Source organism: Thunnus thynnus, chromosome 16 (assembly GCF_963924715.1).
Source record: "Thunnus thynnus chromosome 16, fThuThy2.1, whole genome shotgun sequence".
In the NCBI taxonomy this organism is placed as follows: domain Eukaryota; kingdom Metazoa; phylum Chordata; class Actinopteri; order Scombriformes; family Scombridae; genus Thunnus; species Thunnus thynnus.
Genome location: NC_089532.1, coordinates 15,776,303 through 15,798,818, shown reverse-complemented (window position 1 = coordinate 15,798,818; position 22,516 = coordinate 15,776,303). Strand labels below are relative to the sequence as shown.

Genomic DNA, 22,516 nt, shown 5'->3' with positions numbered 1-22,516 from the left:
GGTGGCAAGGAGTAGGTGCTAAAGAAGGGAGGGGGATGTGGAGGAATTGTCGAGGTTAGGTACATTAATAAATTCCCATCCAAGCGGAGTCATTCTGGAAACTTGCATCCGAGTACAATAGTGAACATCAAAGCATTTAAATCAGTGTTCTCATTACTGAGCCAGTTACACAGTAACCTCACACAAATTCACAATCCCTATCTTGTTTTTGTCCCAGAATGCACACCTTTCACTTGTTCCAGTTCTGTAACTTTTCATCAATCCCGTCCATCACTCAGAGCTGTCTATTGTCATGAGCCATGAGGGACACCTGTGTTTCTGCAATAAGGCAGCAGTTATCATCAAGCTGTCGGATATCTGTCACTATGGCAGGATCTATGTGGAAACCTTCGCTGTCACAACCTGTCAAATTTCACTGAGTCTTTAATGAGAAAAAGCCAAGTTGAAACCACAGGCACAGACGTGTGTGTGTGTGTGTGTGTGTGTGTGTGTGTGTGTGTGTGTGTGTATGTGTCTCAGAGAGAGGGAGTGAGAGATAGAGCAGGCTGAGGGAACAGGTGCATGGCTGGAAGCTGTGGTGGTGGTAGGAGCAGTAGGGGCTCAGTACAGTACGTCATCTGTGATAGCTGACGGTTCCAGTCCTACTAATCAAACACACATCAACTGCCAGTGACTAAAAGACACATGACTGACATTATATAAAGAGCATGGGCTAGATATGCATCCAGCTCCATTTCACAAACTTCACATTAAATCTGCAGGTGAAAATACTTTTTTCTATTGTAGCCTAAGGTATTTTAAAAAAAATCAATTTGTGAGCTGCATAAAAAGGAAAAAGTGCTTTGCTTAACCAAATGTAAACAGGACTTGAGAACATGTCTTTGAGTGATTTCCCTACAGTTCTCTTTACACCTGGCAATATTGTAATCAACTCAAGTCTATTTGTATTTGACTACATGCCTATTGCAAACCAAATCCCTGAGGTCTTAGCTGTTCTCAGGTATGTCATCATGACAGAAAACAGAGTTTGTTACTTTCCCTGCGGCCCTCGACAACTGTTATCCTCACCAGGCAGGCCTGCCATCCCAACAGACCTGTCAGAGGCCAGGTGAGGAGGCTCAGGTGAATGACCCCAGGCAAACTTCTTCTCCCAGATAAAATTGAGTGAGAGGAGAGACGGGGTGGAATGAGACAGGAGGTAAGTAGAGTGGGAAAGCAAACACAGGGTGTTGTAGAGAAAGAAGTACATGAGTTTTATTAAGGTGCGGAGTGGCAAGAGGGTACATCAACTGCAGGTTAAGAGAGGAGAGGTGATAATGACATATGAATGGAAGGAGGAAAGATGGAGAGTATGCAGTTCAATCTGTCTCTGGTCATGACTGAAAAATTACATAAGCACTGGATGAATCCCAATGACTTAGTGATCCCCTGACATTTCCTCTAGTGCTAGCAGCAGGTCTAAATTTCTATTTTTCCATTACTTATTACCAGTGGTGGTTATGACCAGTGGTGGAAGAAATACTCAGATCCTTTACTTAAGTAAAAGGACCAATACAGCAATGTAAAAATACTCCATTACAAATAAAAGTCCTGCATGGAAGATTGTACTTAAGTAAAAGAACATAAGTGTTAGCAGCAAAATGTAGTTAAAGTATTAAAAGTAAAAGTTGTGGTTTGGTCCCTCTGACTGATAGATTATTTTATATGACATCATTAGATTATTAATACTGAAGCATCAGTGTGTAAGCAGCATGTTACTGTTGTAGCTGCTGGAGGTGGAGCTAGTTTAAACTACTTTATATACAGTTAGCTAGTTTAGTCCAATGGTTTCCAACCTAGGGGTTGGGCCCCTCCAAAGGGTCACCAGATAAATCTGAGGGGTTGTAAGATGATTAATGGGAGAGGACAGAAGAAAAAACAAAGTTCTGATACACAAATCTGTTTTCAGTTTTTGGGCTTTTTCTCTTATCTTTGATCTTTGGTGAAATATTGGGTCATTTGAACATTTATTGAAATGAAATCATGTGAGAAGTTTAGAGGGAAAATCACTATTTGGTGGAGCTGTTAACAACTGATAGACATCTGGAATGTGACCCGACTACACACTGCTTTTTGTAACACGTCAAAAGCCAAAAAGGTTGGAAACCACTGGTTTCATCTTCAACAATGTGTTGTATTTTAAAAGCTTGTTATATTATCCATTGTGTCAAATCTCCATCTGGAAAGTAACTAAAGCTGTCAGATATATGTAGCGTAATAGAAAGTACAATATCACCCTCTGAAATGTAGTGGAAGTATAAAGTAGTATTGTACTTAAGTACAGTTCTTGAGTAAATGTTACTTACCACCACTGCTTATGACTAAATACTTGTAAAACTAATGATGTATCTATCAGTCTCAGCTGTACTTTTTGTTTAGTAGTTATTATTATGTTCAAATATTAGCACACTAACAAGCTAAACTAAGATGGTGAACATGACGAACATTATACCTGCTCAACATCAGCATATTAGCATACTGATGTTAGCATCTAGCTCAAAGCACTACTATGCTTAAGTACAGCCTCACAAAGCTGCTAGCATGGCTGTAGACTTGTTTGTACCAAATAGTGTTATTATTTTTAATGTGATGAAATCTTGAAAATTCCATAATTCCTTCCCTGTAGAAGCAACTACTGGCTAGAAGTGAACTTTTTCAAGTCACAATCCAGGCTATCATTTGTTGTTGTTTTGACAAGCCAGTGCCTTTTCTCACTGAACCACAGGAAGCTAATGAGAGCTAATAGGTGTCACAGGCTTCAGGGACAATGAGCAGTACAACTACATGCTAGGATAAAATAGATCAGAGGCAGACCTGGATCAGCCCTGTCACCCTAATGTCAGTCAGTGGCTGTTGTACAATGGCCCCTGGTCGCAATTAGAGTCCCGTAGGCTGTGCGTATGCAAGTATGAGCGAATGCACATGCCTATTATTAACCCTTACCCCCATCGAGAGCTGGCAGGGAGCTCTTTGCTCTTACAATGTCAACGTGTGTTTACTCCATTCTTTCCTTGGTGGGGGCAAACACTGATATATCTTCTAGAATAGGCATTGATGCTCACTGCAACAGAAGACATAGGTTATATATTTCTACATGTGGACTAAAGACTATTTCCTAACCATAACGATTGAGGGTGCTGAACCATACAGAATGAATCACTGATCTATTTGACCACAGCTGATATGATATTTTGACTGGCTAACAAAAGCATGCATCCTTCAACTATGTACGAAACAAGAAAAATTCAAAATACAGAAAGCTAGTTAATCTTTCTACACTAAGAAAGTCTCACTTCGTATTTTTATTTGATAAAATAAAAAAGTGTGTGTATCATTATTGACAAACAGGCTGTGCTATTTTAACAGCACTCTAGTTCCCTCTTCTGGCAAGCAGATTTACCATTAACATCAAGTGGATCTGAATATTATGTACAACACCACTACTTAATGACTAAATCCTTCTGCCATACCATACTACCCATGGATTCACCTTCAGTAGTAAAGGTAAGGTGTCTTACTACTGAATTCTGGTCATGGAAAAGTCATCAAGGGATTTAGATGACCATTCTAACAAGCTACATCAAGTAAAATGAAGCACGGGCATTTATCCAATGGCCTTCTTGGACAAAATTGTTGTAGATCCTCTATATTAACTGTGAACAGGGGAAAAAAATATCACCGGTAACTCTCACTGTATCCACATTCTGTAGGTCTTACCTGAACTACACCAGTTGTCAACTTGGGGGTCCGGACCACTTAAATGGGTTGCGAAATTAATCTAAGGGATTGCCAGATGCTGGTAAACAAACTAAAGATGTTTATCGGTTGAACTCTCTAATCTGTCTTTTTTCTTATGAAATACTATATAATTTTATCTCTTCAGGCCTCTGCAAAATTCTTTAAATGAAACAATCTGATAATTGAAAACGCATTTTTTGATTGAACTGCTAACAAGTAAGACATGCAACGTATGACGAGTGTTCTCAAGGAGATATGACCTCATATTAAGAGTCACACGCAAAACAGGTTTTCTGTATCCAGAAAATGTTTGCTTAGCTCCTGTTTAGCTACTTTTCCTTTGAATATTCAACTGTTTCAAGATATTTTAACCACCAGACACTCCATGAATAGCACTACTAAGAGGGGCCCATCTAAAGTCGACATACAAGTTCACTCAAAACAAGCTATTATGATTTGTGACTGTAAACCTCACTCTCTTGCGATGATGTTACAGCATAAAAAGGTTAAGAGATTGTTGTTTGGTTGGAAAGTAAAGAGCAACAGAGGAGAGGATGCTGATGGGGAGCAGGAGGAGGACTTGGCAGCAGGGTGTGGAAGGTAAAGCCAGAGCAGGCCTGCCTGATCGGCCTGCAGCCAGCACATGTGTGATAGCTGAACCTTGTGTTCTATACAGAGCAGGTGCAAAGGCCTTGTCTCTTCTCTTTTCATCCATCCCTCTCTCAGCGAAGGAGCTTGGCTCTCTGTCTCTGTTTCTCTTAGATTCAGCTCTTTGTCTTCTAGGCGATACACTCCTCCCTGTCTCTCTGTCCATCTCTCCATTTCTGTCCCCTGCACCTCCTGGCTCTGTATCTCCCCTGCCTCTCCCTGTATCATACTTCATTTGCTCCAGATAACACATCAGCTTCAACGCCCATCCACAAACCCTGTCACCATGGTGCCCACAGATGGTAACTTCCTGTGGTCCTGCCCAGTGATTGGTGGAGAGACTTCCAAACAGAGAACAGCTGGTGAGGGATGATATATCACCAAGCGTTTGCACTTTCATTTTCAGGGTTGTCTTGTTAATGCTCCCAATCCAGCATCTGGCAGGAAATAGACACAAAGGCAGAGAGAGGGAGAGAACAACCTGTTCTTTGGCAGACCTTAACAAAAGGCTGACACATGTCTGATGAACAGACAGAGCTGCAATGGAACAGACAGAGCTGTGGTGAATATGAAGGAAAGATGCTTGACACAAGTGGGAAAAAAAATAGATGAGAAGATGTGAACATGCTCTACAAAAGGTCATTGTTAAAAACAAGACATGATGAATATGCCTCATGAGGATCAGAACAAAGTATTGTATGACTCACATTATTCATCTGCCATGTAGGAAAGGAGGAGATGGATTAAAACTGAAAAAAGGAAATTACATACACTTGTGACTGTCACATAATCAATTTTTCCTTTTGAATCTTGCTAGTCTACATTGTTTTCCTCAGCCTGTATTGCTTATCATCTCTATGAAATAGTAAAAACATTCAACTAATTAATACTTAAAAGGGAAAATAAATGTGTCTTTGTAGCATAAAGGCTAAAGATTATTAGGAACTCTAATTGTGTGTATTAACTGGCCTTATGAAAGTATGCTCGATTTTCACGTTTACTGTAATATCCTGTTTATTCATTTACACATCTTGTATGTCATATCTCATCTTTTGCAGATTAATTCAGACATGTGAATCTCTTGTTTAACTGATGCAGATCATTTGTGCACATCTTGTACTATGGATCTTCCCTGTTGAGTGGAAAAGAGAACTATACACTTCTACCACCAGAGGGAGCCATTACACAACCTAATGGGCCATGAGACATCTTCATGGTATGTTTGAGATGCTAAATTGTAATATTTCAAGTGATTGTTTTGGTGTGAATGAATGAAGAGGGCAGAGTCACAAAAAACAACAACCTTTAATACCTGGTGTCACAGTGTTGGTGGAACTGTAGATATACCGAGATGCCAAGTCTACGTTGTACAGAACTCATCCGAATATGCCATTTTACAATGTTGATATTTTTGTTATCACCCAGGTCAATTAACGTTCAATTACTGACTAAACTAGAGACATTGTTTACCATCTCTAAATACAGAAGTCTTGTGTACAGACAGCATTTCCTCTGACAATAATCCATTTACTTATGCGACGGACATTTAATTGACCAATCAGGCCTGAAAAATTCTGCCCTTAAAACAGATAATGCAGTAACAACAAACTATTATGTAACACAGTCGTATAAAAAGCAAAAACCAAAATAGTAACAGACACATGAAGCCAACCTGAATGGAGGAAGGCTGAACAACATTGTATATCATATGGCTGAACATCAAAACATGTTTTCTAGAAAAACAACAAAACAAAAACCAGAAAGCTGGGCGACAGGGTGACAACGCTACCGTTTCAAAGATCTTTAGAGGCTACAATATTGTAATATTTAACATGTAGAAGTCAGAGAAAAATCATGCAGCTTCATCTCTTGACACAACAGGTTATAAAATATAAATTGCTGCTTGTAACCAACCATGATCTTAGAATAGTTGCAAAGTAGGTCTTGAGCCTTTGTAAAATAAATACCTTGCTTCCCATTTAAGGGCCAAATATTAGAAGCAAGCCCTTATTCAAACTGTCGTACTCCCAACATCTGTGCTGATGTTTCATCTACGTTAAGTGGTTATATAGGCCTTTATATCAAGGCCTGATAAGCCTCTTCAGGTGGCCCCAGTGTGGAAAGCAAGTCATTATGCAATGTGACACTGCAGTGATTGCAATGTTTGCCGTTTGGCCCTTTTATGTTTGTTGCATAATACATTATCTACCTGTTTTGTGGTGCCAGCAAACATAAGTAAAGAAGAACGATGTATTAAAAAACAAAATGTTGTGTTATAAACAAACAAAAAAAAACAAAACTGGAAGTGGTTGGGATGTAGTTTGACGCTAGTTTGTGCCTTAAATGTGACATTTTTGTGTTTGAATATTATACACTATCTAAAATCAATTCTTATCCGGCCAGGCTTGAGCACTGCCCAGCAATATTATCAGACCCCTGACAGATAAAATTGTGAAAACTCCTAAAAAGTACAGTTGCAATCTCTCATATGTATTGACGTTTCTATAGAGTCAACATAGATCTCAGCTGCTAAACTCCTCCGATAAACACAGCAGGCACCATACCCCACACATACACACACACGCACACATACACACACGCACACACGCACACACACACATCACGGATCATATCAAGAAGTAAAACAATGAAACCCATATACAGTGCAGCGCTTACATTAAGAAGCATTAAAATATTTCCACCCTGTAAAAGCTTGTAATACATTACAAATACATGGTCAAAATGCACATACAGTAGACAACTCAAGTTTCCTTATCCCTTCTAGGAAATCTGCTTGGCACGATTGTCATAAAACAACAAAAGCTTCAGGAATTTAATCAGTTTTAGGGAAGAAACATAAGGTAAAAAAATTGGACTGGCATTGATATCCAACGATCATGCTCATAGAGTAGGTGAGGTCAGTGAAAGCAAAACGGGCTACGGGTCAGATACTCAAAATTTAAGGCTACTAATAACAAGAACGATTATACTGAATATCAGAGCTAAATTAGTGAGGACAGGTGGGAGGTGCAGATTTTTAGCTACTGTTAAGCTTAGATTAGCTACTGCTGAGCTACCTTTTTGTGGTAACTGTAGCCACACCTCTCATGAAATGCTACATGAACACTGGTGAATTACACCAGAGGGAGGGATAAAGTAAATGGCTTATTCAAAACGTTGGAATGCCTATGCATGATGGCAAAACTCAGATTTCTGTTTAATCTGAAATGATGAAATACTAATTAGACAGACCTCACGCAGACATATGTACTGAAATAATCTGTTTATAACTAAATGGTTTGACCTTTTTTTCCATTTTTTGTGAAGCTATGCAACTATAAAAAGGAATTTGAGACTCCTCAGAAAAAAGACTAAATAAATGCAATGTGAAAATCTCTGTCCTCGTTTTCAAGCTAACCATCTTTAAATATTGTTAAATGAAATAAAGATAATAGCGACATACATAATGAAAGTAAAATGGATAGTTTCTGAATAACTCCCTGATTAAACAAAAGCCATGATATGCAAATGCATGGTGACATTCCGCAGATCTCACTGTGTTATCTTTACTCATGACATAGAGCTGTTTATGACCAATCGGTGACAGTTTAAGAATGGTAATGTACAAACTTGCATAGATAAAGTGATATAGTATAGAGCAGCTTCATAATAATGTGCCCGAAAAAAAAAAGGAACATTCTTTAATATTTACTGTAGAGGCTTTTCTGACGTCCCTGTAAGGAATAGCTGCTTGTTGTTGGAGGTCTAACTACCAACAAAACAAAACATCGACACTCTGACCACTAACATATGCAAGTTTGCAATTTGGGCCGGCGGGTATTTGTTAAGTCTCAAAGAGTGGGAGATCTGAACCGAGTCTAGTTTCTGATGGGTGGATGGATGTTGATCAGCTCTCCTGCTCAAAAAGGCTTAGGAAATGTAGGCCCTTGTTAACACAGAACATCAGTTTAGGACAGTTATTTTGATATTTTGTTTTTTTTTAACAGTATGGCTATTAACAGTATGGCATATGGATGACATCATAGAATCATCTGAATATAAAGGGCTTCACTGACTGTCTGTAATGCTTTAAAAATGCCTTTATACATGCTTTCCCTGGGATTATTTGGATTTAACTGTTTTTTACTCTTTTTAATGCACAGGGGGAAATGCCTGATTTTGGCTATTCTTAATTTAAGGCTGTCCATTTCTATTTGGCTAAATCACCACCTGGGATCAGAGAATTACAGGAGTGACATCTCTTTTTAGTGAACTGTTAAAATGGGTCCTGAACATATGGACGCAAAGTCCTCTGACAGACTTTAAATTAATGCTTAATTTAAAGGGGAGCACCACTCAGTCTAGGATTGTAAAAATGTATAACATCACCTGGAAACACAATCCATGGAGATGACTAAAATGTTTAATGCTAAAGAGAATGACTTAGGAGAGATGGTAAAATAGCAATGAAAAACATCTGGCTATAAAACATAAGCTGATACTTTAAGAAACCTTCATAATCTTATTTACTGAACCACAGAAAAGAAGCGTATTTTAAATTTGAGTGGCAATCCCCTTTAATGCGTGTTTTAAACGGTTTGGAAAACACTCAAAAGTACAACACACAGACACTACTCTGAGCACAGTTCTATTAAAAGCGACAGGTTATAAAACATTGACATCATCAAGAGGACGTGCTGTACATTGAGCTGAGAGTGACAACAGCCTCCCTTCTCTACCTCAGTCGTGAACATGACAAAGAAATCATGTTCTGTGTGCAAATCGAGTGAACACCAAACATGCGTGGTGTAACTCTAATGCTACTGACTGAACCTGTAGAGCTACATTGACTGTGGTGGTGGGGGGAAAAAGCTTTTGTTGCGTACGACAAACCGACAAAATAGAGCGATAAAGTAAATGTTCTTTCTAAGATGTCTCCTGCATGATATTGTCCATACAAGAGAAAAGCGTTTCTTAACATTAATTTTTCCTTCGTTTGTAATAACTCGCCACCCCACAGTAAGCAACAACTACCGTACGGACCACTTGAAGTGGCCCAGACTTGCTCCACATTCTCAAACCACCAACGTCTGACACACACGGACACAGTGGTCCTTAGACAAGTCTGACCTCCTCTGACCTTTGACCCCGCATCTCTCATTGGGCCAAGTTGTCGGGTCACTTTTCTACCATGCCTCTCTCATGCAGAGCGATGGATCCCAAAGCAGCCGGGGGCCGGTGCAGGCTCAGCCCAAAAAATGAAGCACTGGAAGCTGGTGGGAGGAAAAGAATGTAAAGGGGTGAAAAGGAAAAAAAGATGGCCCATCCTCGCAGCGGTTCTCCGCTTCGGCTCTGATGGTGTGTTTAAGTTGGCAATGGGTCGTCGTCGCCTTTGCTGCACTTGCACTTGCAGCAGAGGACGATGGGAGTGGCCAGAAGGAGGAAGGGGGAGGCAACCAGCAGGAGCAGGCCGAACCCGGCAAAGATCCCCACAACCTGCAGGGAGAGCAGCAGAAAACACATTCATTTCAATACAGTCTGATTTATCCACTGCTCTTGGAAGCAGAACATCTCATTGCATTACTTCAGCATACTGAAAAACAATAAACAAAAAAAGGTTTGTTATATCAAGGCTTGAGTAGCCCATTCTTATATTTATTTATTCATAACCACTAACTGTTAGTGATTATAACCATAACCTCATGAATCAAAAGAGGTGACAGCTGTTCTTGCAATACCACAAGGTGGCCAGCAGAGGTCACCAAATGCTTCAAAAACAATAAATTCAGAAATCTCTCTTTGTCCTGTAGCTATTTTAATGGTTTAATGAAAAGATTTAATAATTAAAACAACTTGTAAATTTAAGGATTATTATTTTATCTAAACATAATATGAGTCTAATAGGATGTGAATTAGTTCTTCTGTCCAGATTTGGGAAGCTCCTTTTTCACATTATACTTTGTGTTGTAGCTGTGTGTAGATATCTCTCTGTCATTGAGTGAAATATGGGAAGAGACAGACAAAGACAGTTGACCTCATGCAAAGCACGAGGTCAGGCTACAGGGACTGGAAAAAGTGTCACTGCACAGTGCAACGCAAAGAAATTTGACTATCTGGACATAGTGCCAGAAGTTCACACACAGACTGGTTTTACCGGTTCTCAGTCAAACCATCAATACCAGGGAGGCTGTTGATGAACATTTGTAGTTTGGGTGGTGAATGTAGGATGTTCTGAATATGGAACAGTCTGAACAACTACTAACACATCCTAACTACCCATAGATTATTATTACCCATAGTATTGCACTGAAATATTCAGTGCAATACTAACATTACCAAGGCAAAACACATAACAAACCTGAAGATTTAATGAAAATTTCTCTTCACTGTTATGAGCAGTGCAAGTTACTTAATTCACCACATGGTGGAGCCAAACACCAGCAAGCGCAGAGCCACAAAATGGAATATATAACACACAGCCACATTCAACAGTGACTTACAATAGCACAATGCCTTTCCTCCCGTTTTGAGGTCAAAGAGAGATTTTGGGGGATCACTTGCAGCCAGGTTTCTGCCTATTATTAAAGACCGCATTTACATTACTAACTGTCCTAACTATTTTTTTTTTTACAGCTAGTACACAGGCTGTGCTGCAGAGGAAAGTGCAGTGCACTGAGCACAATTCCCTCTGATTAACAGACCCTGATGATGCTTACATGTTTAGGACATGACCTTTCTTTTAGCCGATGGCATGGTTCGCATGGACACATAAACCTCATGTAATCCGATACCAACCGGGAGAGAGGATGTTTTTTGCACGATAGGTTTGCGCTGGTGCATCTTATGTATTTATGAGGGAGTGAGCGGAAGGGCTTTTTAGATATGAAGGAGCGAGGGGGTGAAATGAGGAGAGTAAGAGAGAGACAAAGACTCACAGGGCAGTGAAGCTATAGCTGGCCTCCACCAGCTGAACTGTAATCATATGACTCAACCTGCCCCACTGGGCAACAGATGCCAGTGTGTATGCTAATGTTGACAAAATAACAAGTATGTTGGACAAAGGGAGGTGATGCCTGTGAATAGACACTTTGGCTAAGGAGAGATATTAAGGTGAAATGTGGGTACAGAACATTGTCAACCTCTGATGCAGACTAAAACATGTTATCACATGCAGGGAAATTACATGTTGTATCCAATCTTTCTCATATAATCTGTCATTTCATTTTATTACCTGTAGGTAAAGAAGACCTTGGTTATGTAAATGTTTTTATCTAAGTGTGAAAGGTGTACATAAATGGGCTTAGCTGGAAACAGCAGGACACTGACCACCAGGCACTTGTCACTGCGGACGGATCAAGCTGTCCTTTTCCTATTGTGCTGTCAAGATATTACCAGCCCGTTACTGAATGCGAGTGCGTGTCACACAGAAAGAGAGAAAGAGGCAGAACCAGAGAGCACATGTATGGCCACATGCTGCAGTGTGGTTAAAGGGGAGGTGGGTGGGGGCTGAGTGAGTGAGAGAGAGGAGAGAGATGGGTTTCTCACCTGCGTTCTGTGCCAGATAACAGACGCCCTGGAGTGGCCCAGTTTGTTTCGACACGGCCCTTTGTCATAGTGGATCAGGAGAAAGTCATCCTGTCATACAAACACACGCAACAGAGATAAAGATTGACCATTAGCAGTCTGAAAGACACGGGCAGCTGTTCAGACTAAATTGCTTTTTAAATGACCTGTGTGGCCCTCACGTCAGGGCTCACACAATTAGGATTACATAAGGTACAGCGGCTCATGAGTCACCTTTATCCAAGCTCTGCTGAACCTGTCATTTTCATCTGTCTTGTGATGAATTTCAAGGAAAAAAAAAAAACAGAACATGCAAATACATCTTATTCATTCCTTATCAAGTCCAAGGTTATGCTGCAGTTTCCTGATAATGAAAGCTATTGTTGTCACAAGGAGACAAATGATGTCCACATCCAAGATTATCACAGTGTCCTAACACAGTTAAGTGTAGTGACTTTTAGTGTTGGAGAAAAATGGCATAATGTTGCTCTCACTGCTACTGAAGTGAATATCAAGTGACAAAGAAATTAGTAAAGACCAACTCACATCCAGAGATTCCAGACAGTACCAGCAGAAAGCGTGTTTGCAGTTCTTGCACATCATCTGCGCGCAGCCCTCGTCCCTCTCGATGTAAACTTTACATTTAGGACAGCGCTTGATTGGTGCATCATCCTCTTCATTCTTATAGAAAGAGCTGGAGAGAAGAAAGACATAAGCCTGATGTGTTTTTTTTTTTTAAATTCCAAACATTACATAAAATCTAAAATCATTTAACATTCAGTTTACTAGAAGTGCTGCGGATGAGATTGCTTTTATGCGGTAATCAATATTTACAATCTTTGGCGTAACAGGATTGTGTGAAATGGCGGTTGGTGCCAGCAGTGTGAAAAGCTTTAGTTCAGGAGGTTGCAAATTCTCTAAAAACCACCAATCACTAAATGGCATCGAACTCCCTCCCTGACTCTTATTTTTTTCCCTCTCCTGTTGGTGTCAGTTTATCTGTATCCATTTCTCCTGTTTCAGTAAAGTGCTGACAGCCGAAATCTGCAGGCGAGCAGGTAGCTGTCATTCTGGGCGTCGTCATAGGACAGCACACAAGCCCATTCATTTCCAGGCCAATTCTCCATGAATTGATCTCAGTGTGCCTTGAGTTGAATTACAGCACATTCTGTACACCTCCATTCATCTGACACCTGGCAGCCATCATGAAACTGGCTCTGAATTTCTGCCCTGCATAAAGCCGTTCCTTGTTTTTCTGGAGCAACCTCAGCTAAAGTTAGTCAATCAAATCATCTACTTTGCATATCTAATGGGCAGCTTTTAACATTCTTAGGTGACTCTAGTTAAACATTATTCTGGGCAACTACAGCAGTCAGGTTAAAGTGCTGTGGGGAGAAAATGACTGTCTTTGGGATGAAGGAAAGAAGTGAGTAATTCTGAACTTTTCATTTTTAACATAAGTCTCGCTTGCTTGATCAGGTGGACCATTCATATGGGGACAATCAGAATTTCTCCGGTCATCATCCATCCTCCAAGCTATAATAAAATGCCTGGGGTGCAAAGAAGAATCAGAATCCAGCTATCAGAGACTTTCTTACTGTGAACAAGTGTAGTTCAAACACCAGGGCTTTTTACAACTAAGAGTAGACCTGTTAATCCTCTCTTTCCCTCCACTGTGGCCTCTGGGCTTGGTCCTGAACCTGTGCTGATAGAGGAAAGCTCAGCAGAGCTAATGACGTTTCCAGAGTAAGAGGATATCACAAAGAAAACGGGTCAGCAGCATATGTCTCGGGGCAGCCCTCTTCTACTCTTACAGACAGATCCTGTATCCTTGAAATGAATAATACGCCCACCTCAGACTACTTTACTGCAGTTAAGTTTCAGCAGATTGTTTTATGTCTGGCTATTAATTTGTACTCGGGCATTGGCTGATGCTCCACTGAGCAGTGGCTGCAAAACAGCCAGTCAAACCGGCTGTCAGTCTAAATTTAAAGATGCACTGAGTGAATCCTGCTGTATACTGACTTGTGGTACTGAATGGTAGTCAGGTGAGCTGAGCATGACACGCTACTTCAGTTCTGAGAAACTGAATATCATTTCCAGTTGCATCTGCACATATGGCCTTATAGCAACTGATACTGTCACAATATGTCAAAATGAAGTAAAATATCTTTCTGAATGTTTGAAGAAGTAGTAAAAACATGCTCGATAATGTAGTTGTATCAATACTGGAGTAGAAATTGCTGGGGTATAACATTGCTAACATTATTATATCAGCATTGCAACTGCTGATATAAAACTGAGCAAACTTTTATCACTCAACATTAAATTTAATTAGTTATTTAAGTTTTCGTCAATATATTTGTAACAGTAAAAATATCAGTTTTAAGTGGGTCAATAGTAACTTAAGCAAATTAATTGATACATACAATTACATTTTGGACCAATTTAAAGGGTACTTTTATTATATCATATATATATGATATATATATATCATTATAACAGGTGATTACACTATCCAGTAGCTAATACTAATACTAAGCGCAAGTTCACATATTTAGATAGTTTGTTTTGTCTGACCAAGGGTCCAAAACCCAAAGATATTTAGTTTAATATCATTGAATAGCCAGAAAACCAGCAAGTATTTCCATCTGAGTAGCTAAAACAAATTTCTCTTTGACATTTTTGCTTAAAAATGCCTTTTACCACACAATTAGTTAATTACCAAATAATAATTTTCTGTTGATCGACTAATCACTTAATCATTTCAGCTGTAACTAACACTTAATAGTTGCTGAAAGCCTCAAAGGGTCACCAGAAAAGAAACATGTATGAATGTGTTTGTCAGTATATGTGGTACATAGACACAGATGAGATAAAAAATGTAGATTATCTCAACAGGTAAAAAGCAGTACCTGTTTTCTCCTGGAAGGAAGGAGGTAATAGGCAGGTTGTTCTCCTGGCAGGCCTGCCCGGGGTGCCAGTTGGCCTTGCAGGCCGAGCAGAACTCCAGGGCACAGACGGCGCACTGGACCAGCTGGGGCAGTGTCGGAGAATCTGCTTCCTTTAGTTGGCACACGGCCTGGCAGGTTGAAGAAGGGCACCACGTCCGGCACGGGTCCAGCAGCACCTCTAATAGCACAAGAGAAGTGCCAGCGTTATGGACAGATGCTCCCTTAAAAGGATCATTTCAACCCCATCACAAAAAATCGTTTTCACAACAGTTTTTTGGTAGAAAGTAGTCAAGTTGGTGTTGATGTTTTGGTTTGAGTGACACCTGCAAAAAATCTATTCTACGTTTTGTGGTGAAAGCCAAAATAGATGGGTGGACATTTCAAAATCTAAGCACAGAAAACCAGAACTCTCTGCATGGCTGCATAGACATTTTCAGGAAGGGACAATCAACTTCCAACCTGAAATGGAAATGCAAACTTGTAGGCTTCCTGCTCATGCATATTTTATATAATGTACAATTTTCAGGGATCATTTTTGTACTGGCTTATGTCTGAAAACTGCATTTGTAGAGATGTTCATTTTTGTCTTGCTGTCTGTAAACAAATTTCCATGACTTTTGAATGTGTGTCATTTTTAGTTCTGAATCATTTTCTATTATATTCTCAGGTGGTAAAGAGATGAGTTTTTGTGTTTTTTTTCCTCCAGTTCTATTCTAAATTCATAGCATGATGCACTTGCCCTTACATCCTCTCCTTCCTTCCCCTTGCCTCTCTGCCAAGAACTCCGAGCACACGTTCCACATGCACTCTTGGCTCAGCCTGAAAAATATGGAATGGGTACAGCAACTGTTCTGCCTGACTGGATGGGACATTGATGAGACGGCTGACTACCCTTATCTAGGCAGCATCAACAGCTTTTTCTGAGGATTTTTGATTCATTTGCAGGACCCCCCTCTGTGTTCCTATATAAGTGTTTGTGCTCATGCATTTATTCAACCAAGTGTGATCTGCATGTTCTGTGTACAGTTTGTGCCTCTGTGTAGGTGGAGAAACCTGCATGACGAGTACCATCAAAGAGCGATAGCACTGCTTGGTTACTGGTTTCTATTGTAGCGAGGGATCTCTAATATTACTGATTAGCATATCTACATTGACAGCATGCAGCAAAGTGACACAGACCTGCCATTATCTTTTCCAGCACCGATATCCGAGCCTTTTATCAGTAGGTTAACATTTATTCTACAAACAGTGTGAACTGTAGACGCTGAATATGTAGCGGCACACTGAGACAGAGATAAAAGGGATTTAACTAAAATATATTTCTGTGCTAAGAGAACAGCCTCCATCAGAGTCAGGCAGACAGTTTACGAGACTAGTGCTGAACCAATCCAATTACAGTCTCTTTAAACAAAGTCTGGAAGGCTTTGCCCTTCATGTATATTTGATGGGAGCTGGTGTTATACTTTGATGATGATGACAGGGTTGAGTCTGAATATACAGTATAAATCAGACAAGGGTTAGGCTTGAGTACCTGTGACAAGAATATTCGCCGACTACATGATTATTTGCAGTGAGGTGGTACCAGTCCAGAACTGTTTTGTGTCAGAAGTTGTAATTGAAACTGTTAAACTGCTCTTCAGTTTGGACATGAAAAATAGGTGGAAAGAAAGCATCTGATGTTGGTGAAGATTTACTAAGCAAACAAGTATAGCCCAAATCTTTTCTATTAGCTTTCCTCAGATACCCCACGGTGTAATTCAAGAGCAGAACAGTCCACAGGGGGTGATTCTACACAGAATAAGCCGCAGATCGGCTACACGTGCTGGACTGGATTGTCGTCGTCCTTTTGTGTGTCACGGTGAAATACGGTTGCCCCGGGAAGACAGGAGGGTCCACGTGTGTCTGCGTTTGACAGCCCTTGTCCACACAACACCCACTGAGGAACTCTGGAGCAAACACTGACGTACTGCGGCTGCTCTTGCGTTTACTCACCCCTTTCGAACTGAAGTTTCTTGTATCTCTGCATCATCTCCGTGGCCACCATGCACTCAATCTACAGGGAGAGAGGAGAGGAGAAGTGGGAGGGAAATAAGCAGGTCATTGTGCGTATTTATAGACAGAAGCTGTGAGAAGCGATTATACATTCAGAATGTGAATTTCATTTCCAGAACAATGTCAAATTTCAACAAGATCAGAACTTGCTACTTGCTTACCAATAAGGCCCTTCATCTCAGACAAAAGGGGAATACAATTGCCAGAATATATTCAAGGTGCATACACAGGCCTACTCAAGGTTAAATGTACTCATTTACTGGGTAATGAAATGAGCATACGAGCTTGTAAAAGAGCAGTCAATTATAAAAAAGGTGAAGGCACTGCTGTCAGAGCAGACAGGGATGAGGAGTAGTAGTGAGGGCCGCTGACACTGATTGATTAGAAACATAAGGCCGTGGTGGGCTGAACCATGCTGTGCCTCCGAGCCTCCGAGACCAAGTGAGAGTGAGGGTGAGTCCATCAACCAAACTGCCTGGAGGGTGAAGAGTGCTTTGCCCTCCGATTGACCTCCGCTAGGAAGGCAAGCATGTAAGTACACGCTCATTATAATGCAATAAACACACTGGTAGGTGCAGCACAGTGGTGATCTTGAGTAAGGCTAGGGCTTTGAGGAGGTTTGGAGGTGTTAAACTAACTGCAAACATGTTCATGTTTCCAACTGGGACCTTTTTATTTGACATGAAAAGGAGCAGTATGATAGGAGACACGTGAGATGGTAAAAACTGATCTGTAGAGATAAGAAACCACCATGTACTTTTGTTCATTTTATGCACACGCACCTCAGGTTCAGCATGTACTACATTTGCATGTACAAAGTTACTTGCAAATTTCTATTCACCACTGTGTGCAAACCACCGTTTATGGAAATTGCTGCTCTGATAAAATCTAGTTTCATGCCGTCTCAGAGCGAAGACATATTGGACATCTTTATTCACTGTTCATGAGCCTGATGGGCTGCGGGGAATGTGGTGCTATTGACAATCAGTCACCACCTAAAAAGGACAAACTAATCTAATGTCAATCAGAGTAAAAAACAAAATCACACTTTTCCTTTTATCAGTACCTCGTTTTCCTGCAAGTGTCCTCTTTTGGGACAGGCAGAGTCTGGACAGCTAATTGCAGTTTCAAGGCCTTCTTTAATCAGGAGCTCCACATACTGCTTCAGGCACTGAAGGAGAGACAGACAGACAAACACAACCCGGTTCAATATCTAATCAGTTAGCCAGACGGAAAAAAACAAGAAGAAACAACAACCAGATCATGCACCAGGAAAGTTGGTAAACAAACACCGGCCATAGAGTCTATCTTGATCTCTGTCTCTGTCTGTTGTCTCAGAAAATGCGGCAGGAGTACGTGGTGAATATGTGATGGTATGTGGCGATCGTATCTGATGAAAACCTTAATTCTGACAAACAGCGAGTTGCCAACAAGTTGGTGAAGAAAGTTTTAAGAGCCAGATATTTCCCACAGGAGTTAGTGGAGGCCAAAACAGAGCTAAAAGGAGAGAGAAGATTGGAAACACAAGTCCAAATAAATTCAAATCTTGCTCTCTGTCCGCTCAATGTGTAAATATACAATTGTTTTCTAGCAGGTTTGCCACATCAACTTTTATTTGTGTAGGGGAAGACAATGATACTGATTGTAAGATTAAATATATGGAACAACTGATGACCTATCCTTTATGAACTAAAAATCCTTAAGATTGTGTGAGATTTAATACATAATGTCTCCTTAAGAATTTACTGGTTCAGTCAATTGTGTATGTAGTTTCCTCTTTTCTTTCTTTCTTAAAATTGATTAAATATCAAATATGAAATTACTCATAAAAAAACAGTAGCTTGAGTGAGATATCAGGCACTCTTTGTGTTGACATCATGACTGACCTTTGTAGAATTAACGGTACAACTGAACTTTGATAATGACCGCCGCCACTCAAACTGTGTTCTAGGAAGAAGCTATTTTTAGTGGTCCCTCTTGGTTTGTTGTTTCCTCATCTCTGAACTAGATTGTTTAGGATCTGACAGTGGGTGTTACTATTCCTCCCTACTAGTCTGGCCTTTTTCACACGGGTCCTGTGTTACACAGGAGGGATGTGAGATTTGTAATAGATCCTGAGCTCATTACTGATTACAATACCGTGCAAATCCTGCGTGGTTCTTATTAAGTTAAAATCCATCTGAAAATCACATTTACTTTAACAGTGATTTGGGCGACTTATGTTCATTGAAGTGTATTGTGAATGAACTAGTGTTTTTCTACAGCAGCTCAATAAAAAAAAATCTTTTTCTGGTGATGCATAAACCTGATTTGTAGATCATTTCTTTTTTACTTAAAGTCATCACTCTGTTGACAGCTGCGAGAACCTGGTTGATGTGTGTTGTGTCCTGCTCACCAGTGTACAGAAGACACATTGGCACTGTGTGATGGTGGTCATCTGCTCCAGAGGGAACTCTCCAAGGCACAGCTTACATGAGACCAGGGGGTCTACGGCCAGCTCCCAGGTGGGACGGTACCGCGCCGTGGTCATCTTCACCGCCACAGAGCTGAAGAAACACACAAGAAAGACACAAAGAGAGTAAAAATGTATCCCGAGACGAAACAAATTTCAAACAGATACTATTTATAATCCTGCTGATGACAAGAGGAAATTCTCAAAGTGAGAACATATCTGGCTCAGCTTTGTTTGTGTCCGTCTACATAATATATCCAGAGTCTAAGATGTGCTTTATTTGTTGTGACAAAATCAGCATGATGAAGTGAGCACAGACTGAAAATGCATTGTGAGTTGTGTCCAGCGAGGGTGCACACACACACATACAGTCCTGCTATATGCAGAGTGACACCAGCTCTTGGCCTAAATGGCCCTTGTCAGCTGTGTTCATTTTTAATCTGGGCCTCATGCTTTGTAACAGTAAAAAACAAAAAAAAGAAAAAAAAAAGAAAATACAGTTCAGAAGCTCCTGAAACTCCCGTAGCTATCAGCTATCTTGACACCCTGTGAAATTTTCACTTCGGATGAAATAACACTTTTTTTTTTCCCCTTCACTGCGCGTCATCGCATCTCTTTGTGAAAGTCAGAAAGGGTTATTTTAGGCCGTCTCGTCTCACTCCCCCCCCCTTCCCTCTGTAGCTGAGAGCAAAGAGCACCCACTCGGCTGTTTACAGGAAGTGGTCCCGCGCACACAGCGTCAACACTGTCAAGCTCTCCCCGTGCTGCTTAGCAACCGGCTGAAGGAGGATTTTGGAGGTGGAGGGGGCATAGATAGGAGGAAGAGAAGCACGGCAAGAGTAGAAGAGACTGGGAGGGATCGCGGTTCGCTTTAACTGGTCACAGCACAGTCCGCCTCAATGTGCAGCTGCCTGTTCACAGACGTTACAGGAAGAGGACAGCGGGTGGGAGGAGAGGGGTTCACATTATCACTCCATGGACTCTTGTGCTGACTACATGTGCTACCCAAAGAGCGGAGTGGAGAGAAGAGAGACAGACAGTGTGTTCTGGTTTAGCAGAGATATGATATCACTTCACACCGCCCCTTTTAATAACACATTTAATCTTATAAGGAGGAGGAGGAGGAAAAATGCAGGAGCTTATGCATCCACCGTGTATTAACTGAAAGGCACTTCAGTGGGACACAAGGTGAAGGCAATCCACAGATGATATGGCAGTGAGAGGGAACTGGGACAGAGACTAATCAGTTCTTGTAATGAGGAATTACATGATGTGCTCAAACCTTAGGAGCAGGGTGATCTGTCAAGAAGGTGCTGAGGACGTGTTTGTCTCACATACAGTCTTTGCATCTTTCTTTTTTTCTTATCTCCTCTCCTCATTCATTTGTCCCCACATTACCTGCCATTATGTAGGATGTGTCAGTTTCTTTAATGCTGCTTGGTGATGCAAGGACAGAGGAAAGAGGAAGGAGGAGGATTCCCAAAGGATTATTATTATTGGAAACACACCGATTGAAAATCTGTATGTGATTCTATACTGCAGATGATCTGATGAACAGCAGCTGCAATCAAGGAGAGAAGAAATAGCAGCACAAATTTGGGCGTTAGAACATTTTTTTTTATTGGATAAATGTGTTAAGCGAAGGTTTCTCAAGTGTCTCTTAAATAGCCAGATGGTCTGATGATCTTTCACGACTTGGCACATTCAGAGAGATCAGGAGAATATGATTCACATAATATGATTATTGCTGATGAGCCATATGATTTATTTTTTTCCCACATAGTCAAATGATTTTATTTAGAGTGTCTTTAGCTGGTTTCATTGCTGGCTTGTGTCTGTTCTGTTCTTTCAGCGTTTTAAGATGGTTTTGATTGTCTACGAGTGTAGTTTCCTGTTTAGTCTCAGTGTAGCGATCAATCACATGGGGCAGAAACAAAATCATTTCATATTTTCCCGAACGGGTAATAAACTATTTCAACATCGATGAGGAGGAGAAACAAAATGCATGAATGAGCATGAATAAATCCAGATGCAAAAATGAAACTGGCAAAAGGAAACTGTTTGTCAAAATGTGCAGATTTATGTGACAATATTCAAAATATTTCACTACATCATATTAACACATACTCCAAATCAACAAGATGGTACAGAGCAGTTACTGTACAAGCCCACTGACAGGTGATCCAGCTGTGCACATGTTATCAGTAGACTGATGTCGATTCAGATGACACTGGGCTGGAAAACATGTTTGCTTTCTTTAAAATCTGATTGCCTCAGTTCTATCTCCTTCACATCTTTTCACTGTGTCTTGCGTAGGCGGAGTGACGAAAAAGAAGGAAAGTGAGAAAACTGAGAGGACAAATAAGATGTATGAGATGCACCTCATGTCTGACTCACGCAAATCACCTGGCATTCATCCATCAATCCACCATCCGTCACGCTGACCGGAAAGCACTGAGCGGTGAGTCAAGGGCCGAGGTTTGGTTTTAACTTTGGCAGGGTCAGTTTTTTGTCGGACAACCAAAACAAACTTATCTCTCTCTTTTGTCTTTCATATGCACACATAGAGAGCTGGACTCTTGTAAACATAGTTACAAAGGGCTTTACAATAAAAACAGGACACAGAATAAAAATACAAAAAGATTAAAACTAAATAAAATACCATAAATAATACATGAAAGGCGTTTTTTAAAAAATTGATTTAAAAGAGGAAACTGTTTGCAGCCCTGATCTCCTCTGGGAAGTCATTCCAAAGAAGGAGCCCTAACTGCAAAGCCTCTTTTGCCTTTCTGTCTAAGTCTGGACCTTGGAACAGCGAGAAAAGACGAATCTGAGGATCTCGGGGAGCGGGAAGGAACATAAGGCAATGAGAGGTCCAAAATATAACTTGGGGTGAGGTTTTATAAGTAATCGATGAACAATAGCCAGTGTAAGCCAGGATCGGCAAAATGTGATCATGTTTCTTTGTTCCCAGTTAAAATCCTGGCGGCTGAGTTTTGGATGAGCTGTAGAGAGAGATTTTTTTACTGATGCCAGCGAGAGGGGAATTACAATAGTCCAGTCGACTGGT

The 22,516-nt window shown here is 40.6% G+C and overlaps 2 protein-coding genes across 7 annotated transcripts in view; one reads left to right on the top strand and one right to left on the bottom strand.

The window, feature by feature from the left end:
• The window catches only part of LOC137199626 (uncharacterized), a 177,660-nt gene extending 162,682 nt beyond the window's left edge, over positions 1–14,978 (top strand). For 2 of the 5 annotated variants that reach the window (XR_010931819.1, XR_010931822.1), the window contains 3 exons: positions 4,725–4,787; positions 5,484–5,641; positions 14,890–14,978. The gene's annotated coding sequence lies outside the window, so the exon portion shown is untranslated. Of the gene's footprint in view, positions 1–4,669; positions 4,788–5,483; positions 5,642–14,889 lie in introns of all 5 variants that reach the window. The other 3 variants (XR_010931820.1, XR_010931818.1, XR_010931821.1) reach the window with 3 other exon arrangements.
• The window catches only part of rnf144aa (ring finger protein 144aa), a 33,697-nt gene continuing 16,892 nt past the window's right edge, over positions 5,712–22,516 (bottom strand). For both annotated transcript variants that reach the window (XM_067614057.1, XM_067614056.1), the window contains exons 2-8: positions 19,390–19,540; positions 18,061–18,165; positions 16,935–16,995; positions 14,904–15,120; positions 12,535–12,682; positions 11,971–12,060; positions 5,712–9,921 (exon numbers count right to left, since the gene is read on the bottom strand). In XM_067614057.1, coding sequence (XP_067470158.1) covers positions 9,790–9,921; positions 11,971–12,060; positions 12,535–12,682; positions 14,904–15,120; positions 16,935–16,995; positions 18,061–18,165; positions 19,390–19,524 — 888 coding nt within the window. In that variant the 5' untranslated portion in view covers positions 19,525–19,540 and the 3' untranslated portion in view covers positions 5,712–9,789. The remainder of the gene's footprint in view (positions 9,922–11,970; positions 12,061–12,534; positions 12,683–14,903; positions 15,121–16,934; positions 16,996–18,060; positions 18,166–19,389; positions 19,541–22,516) is intronic.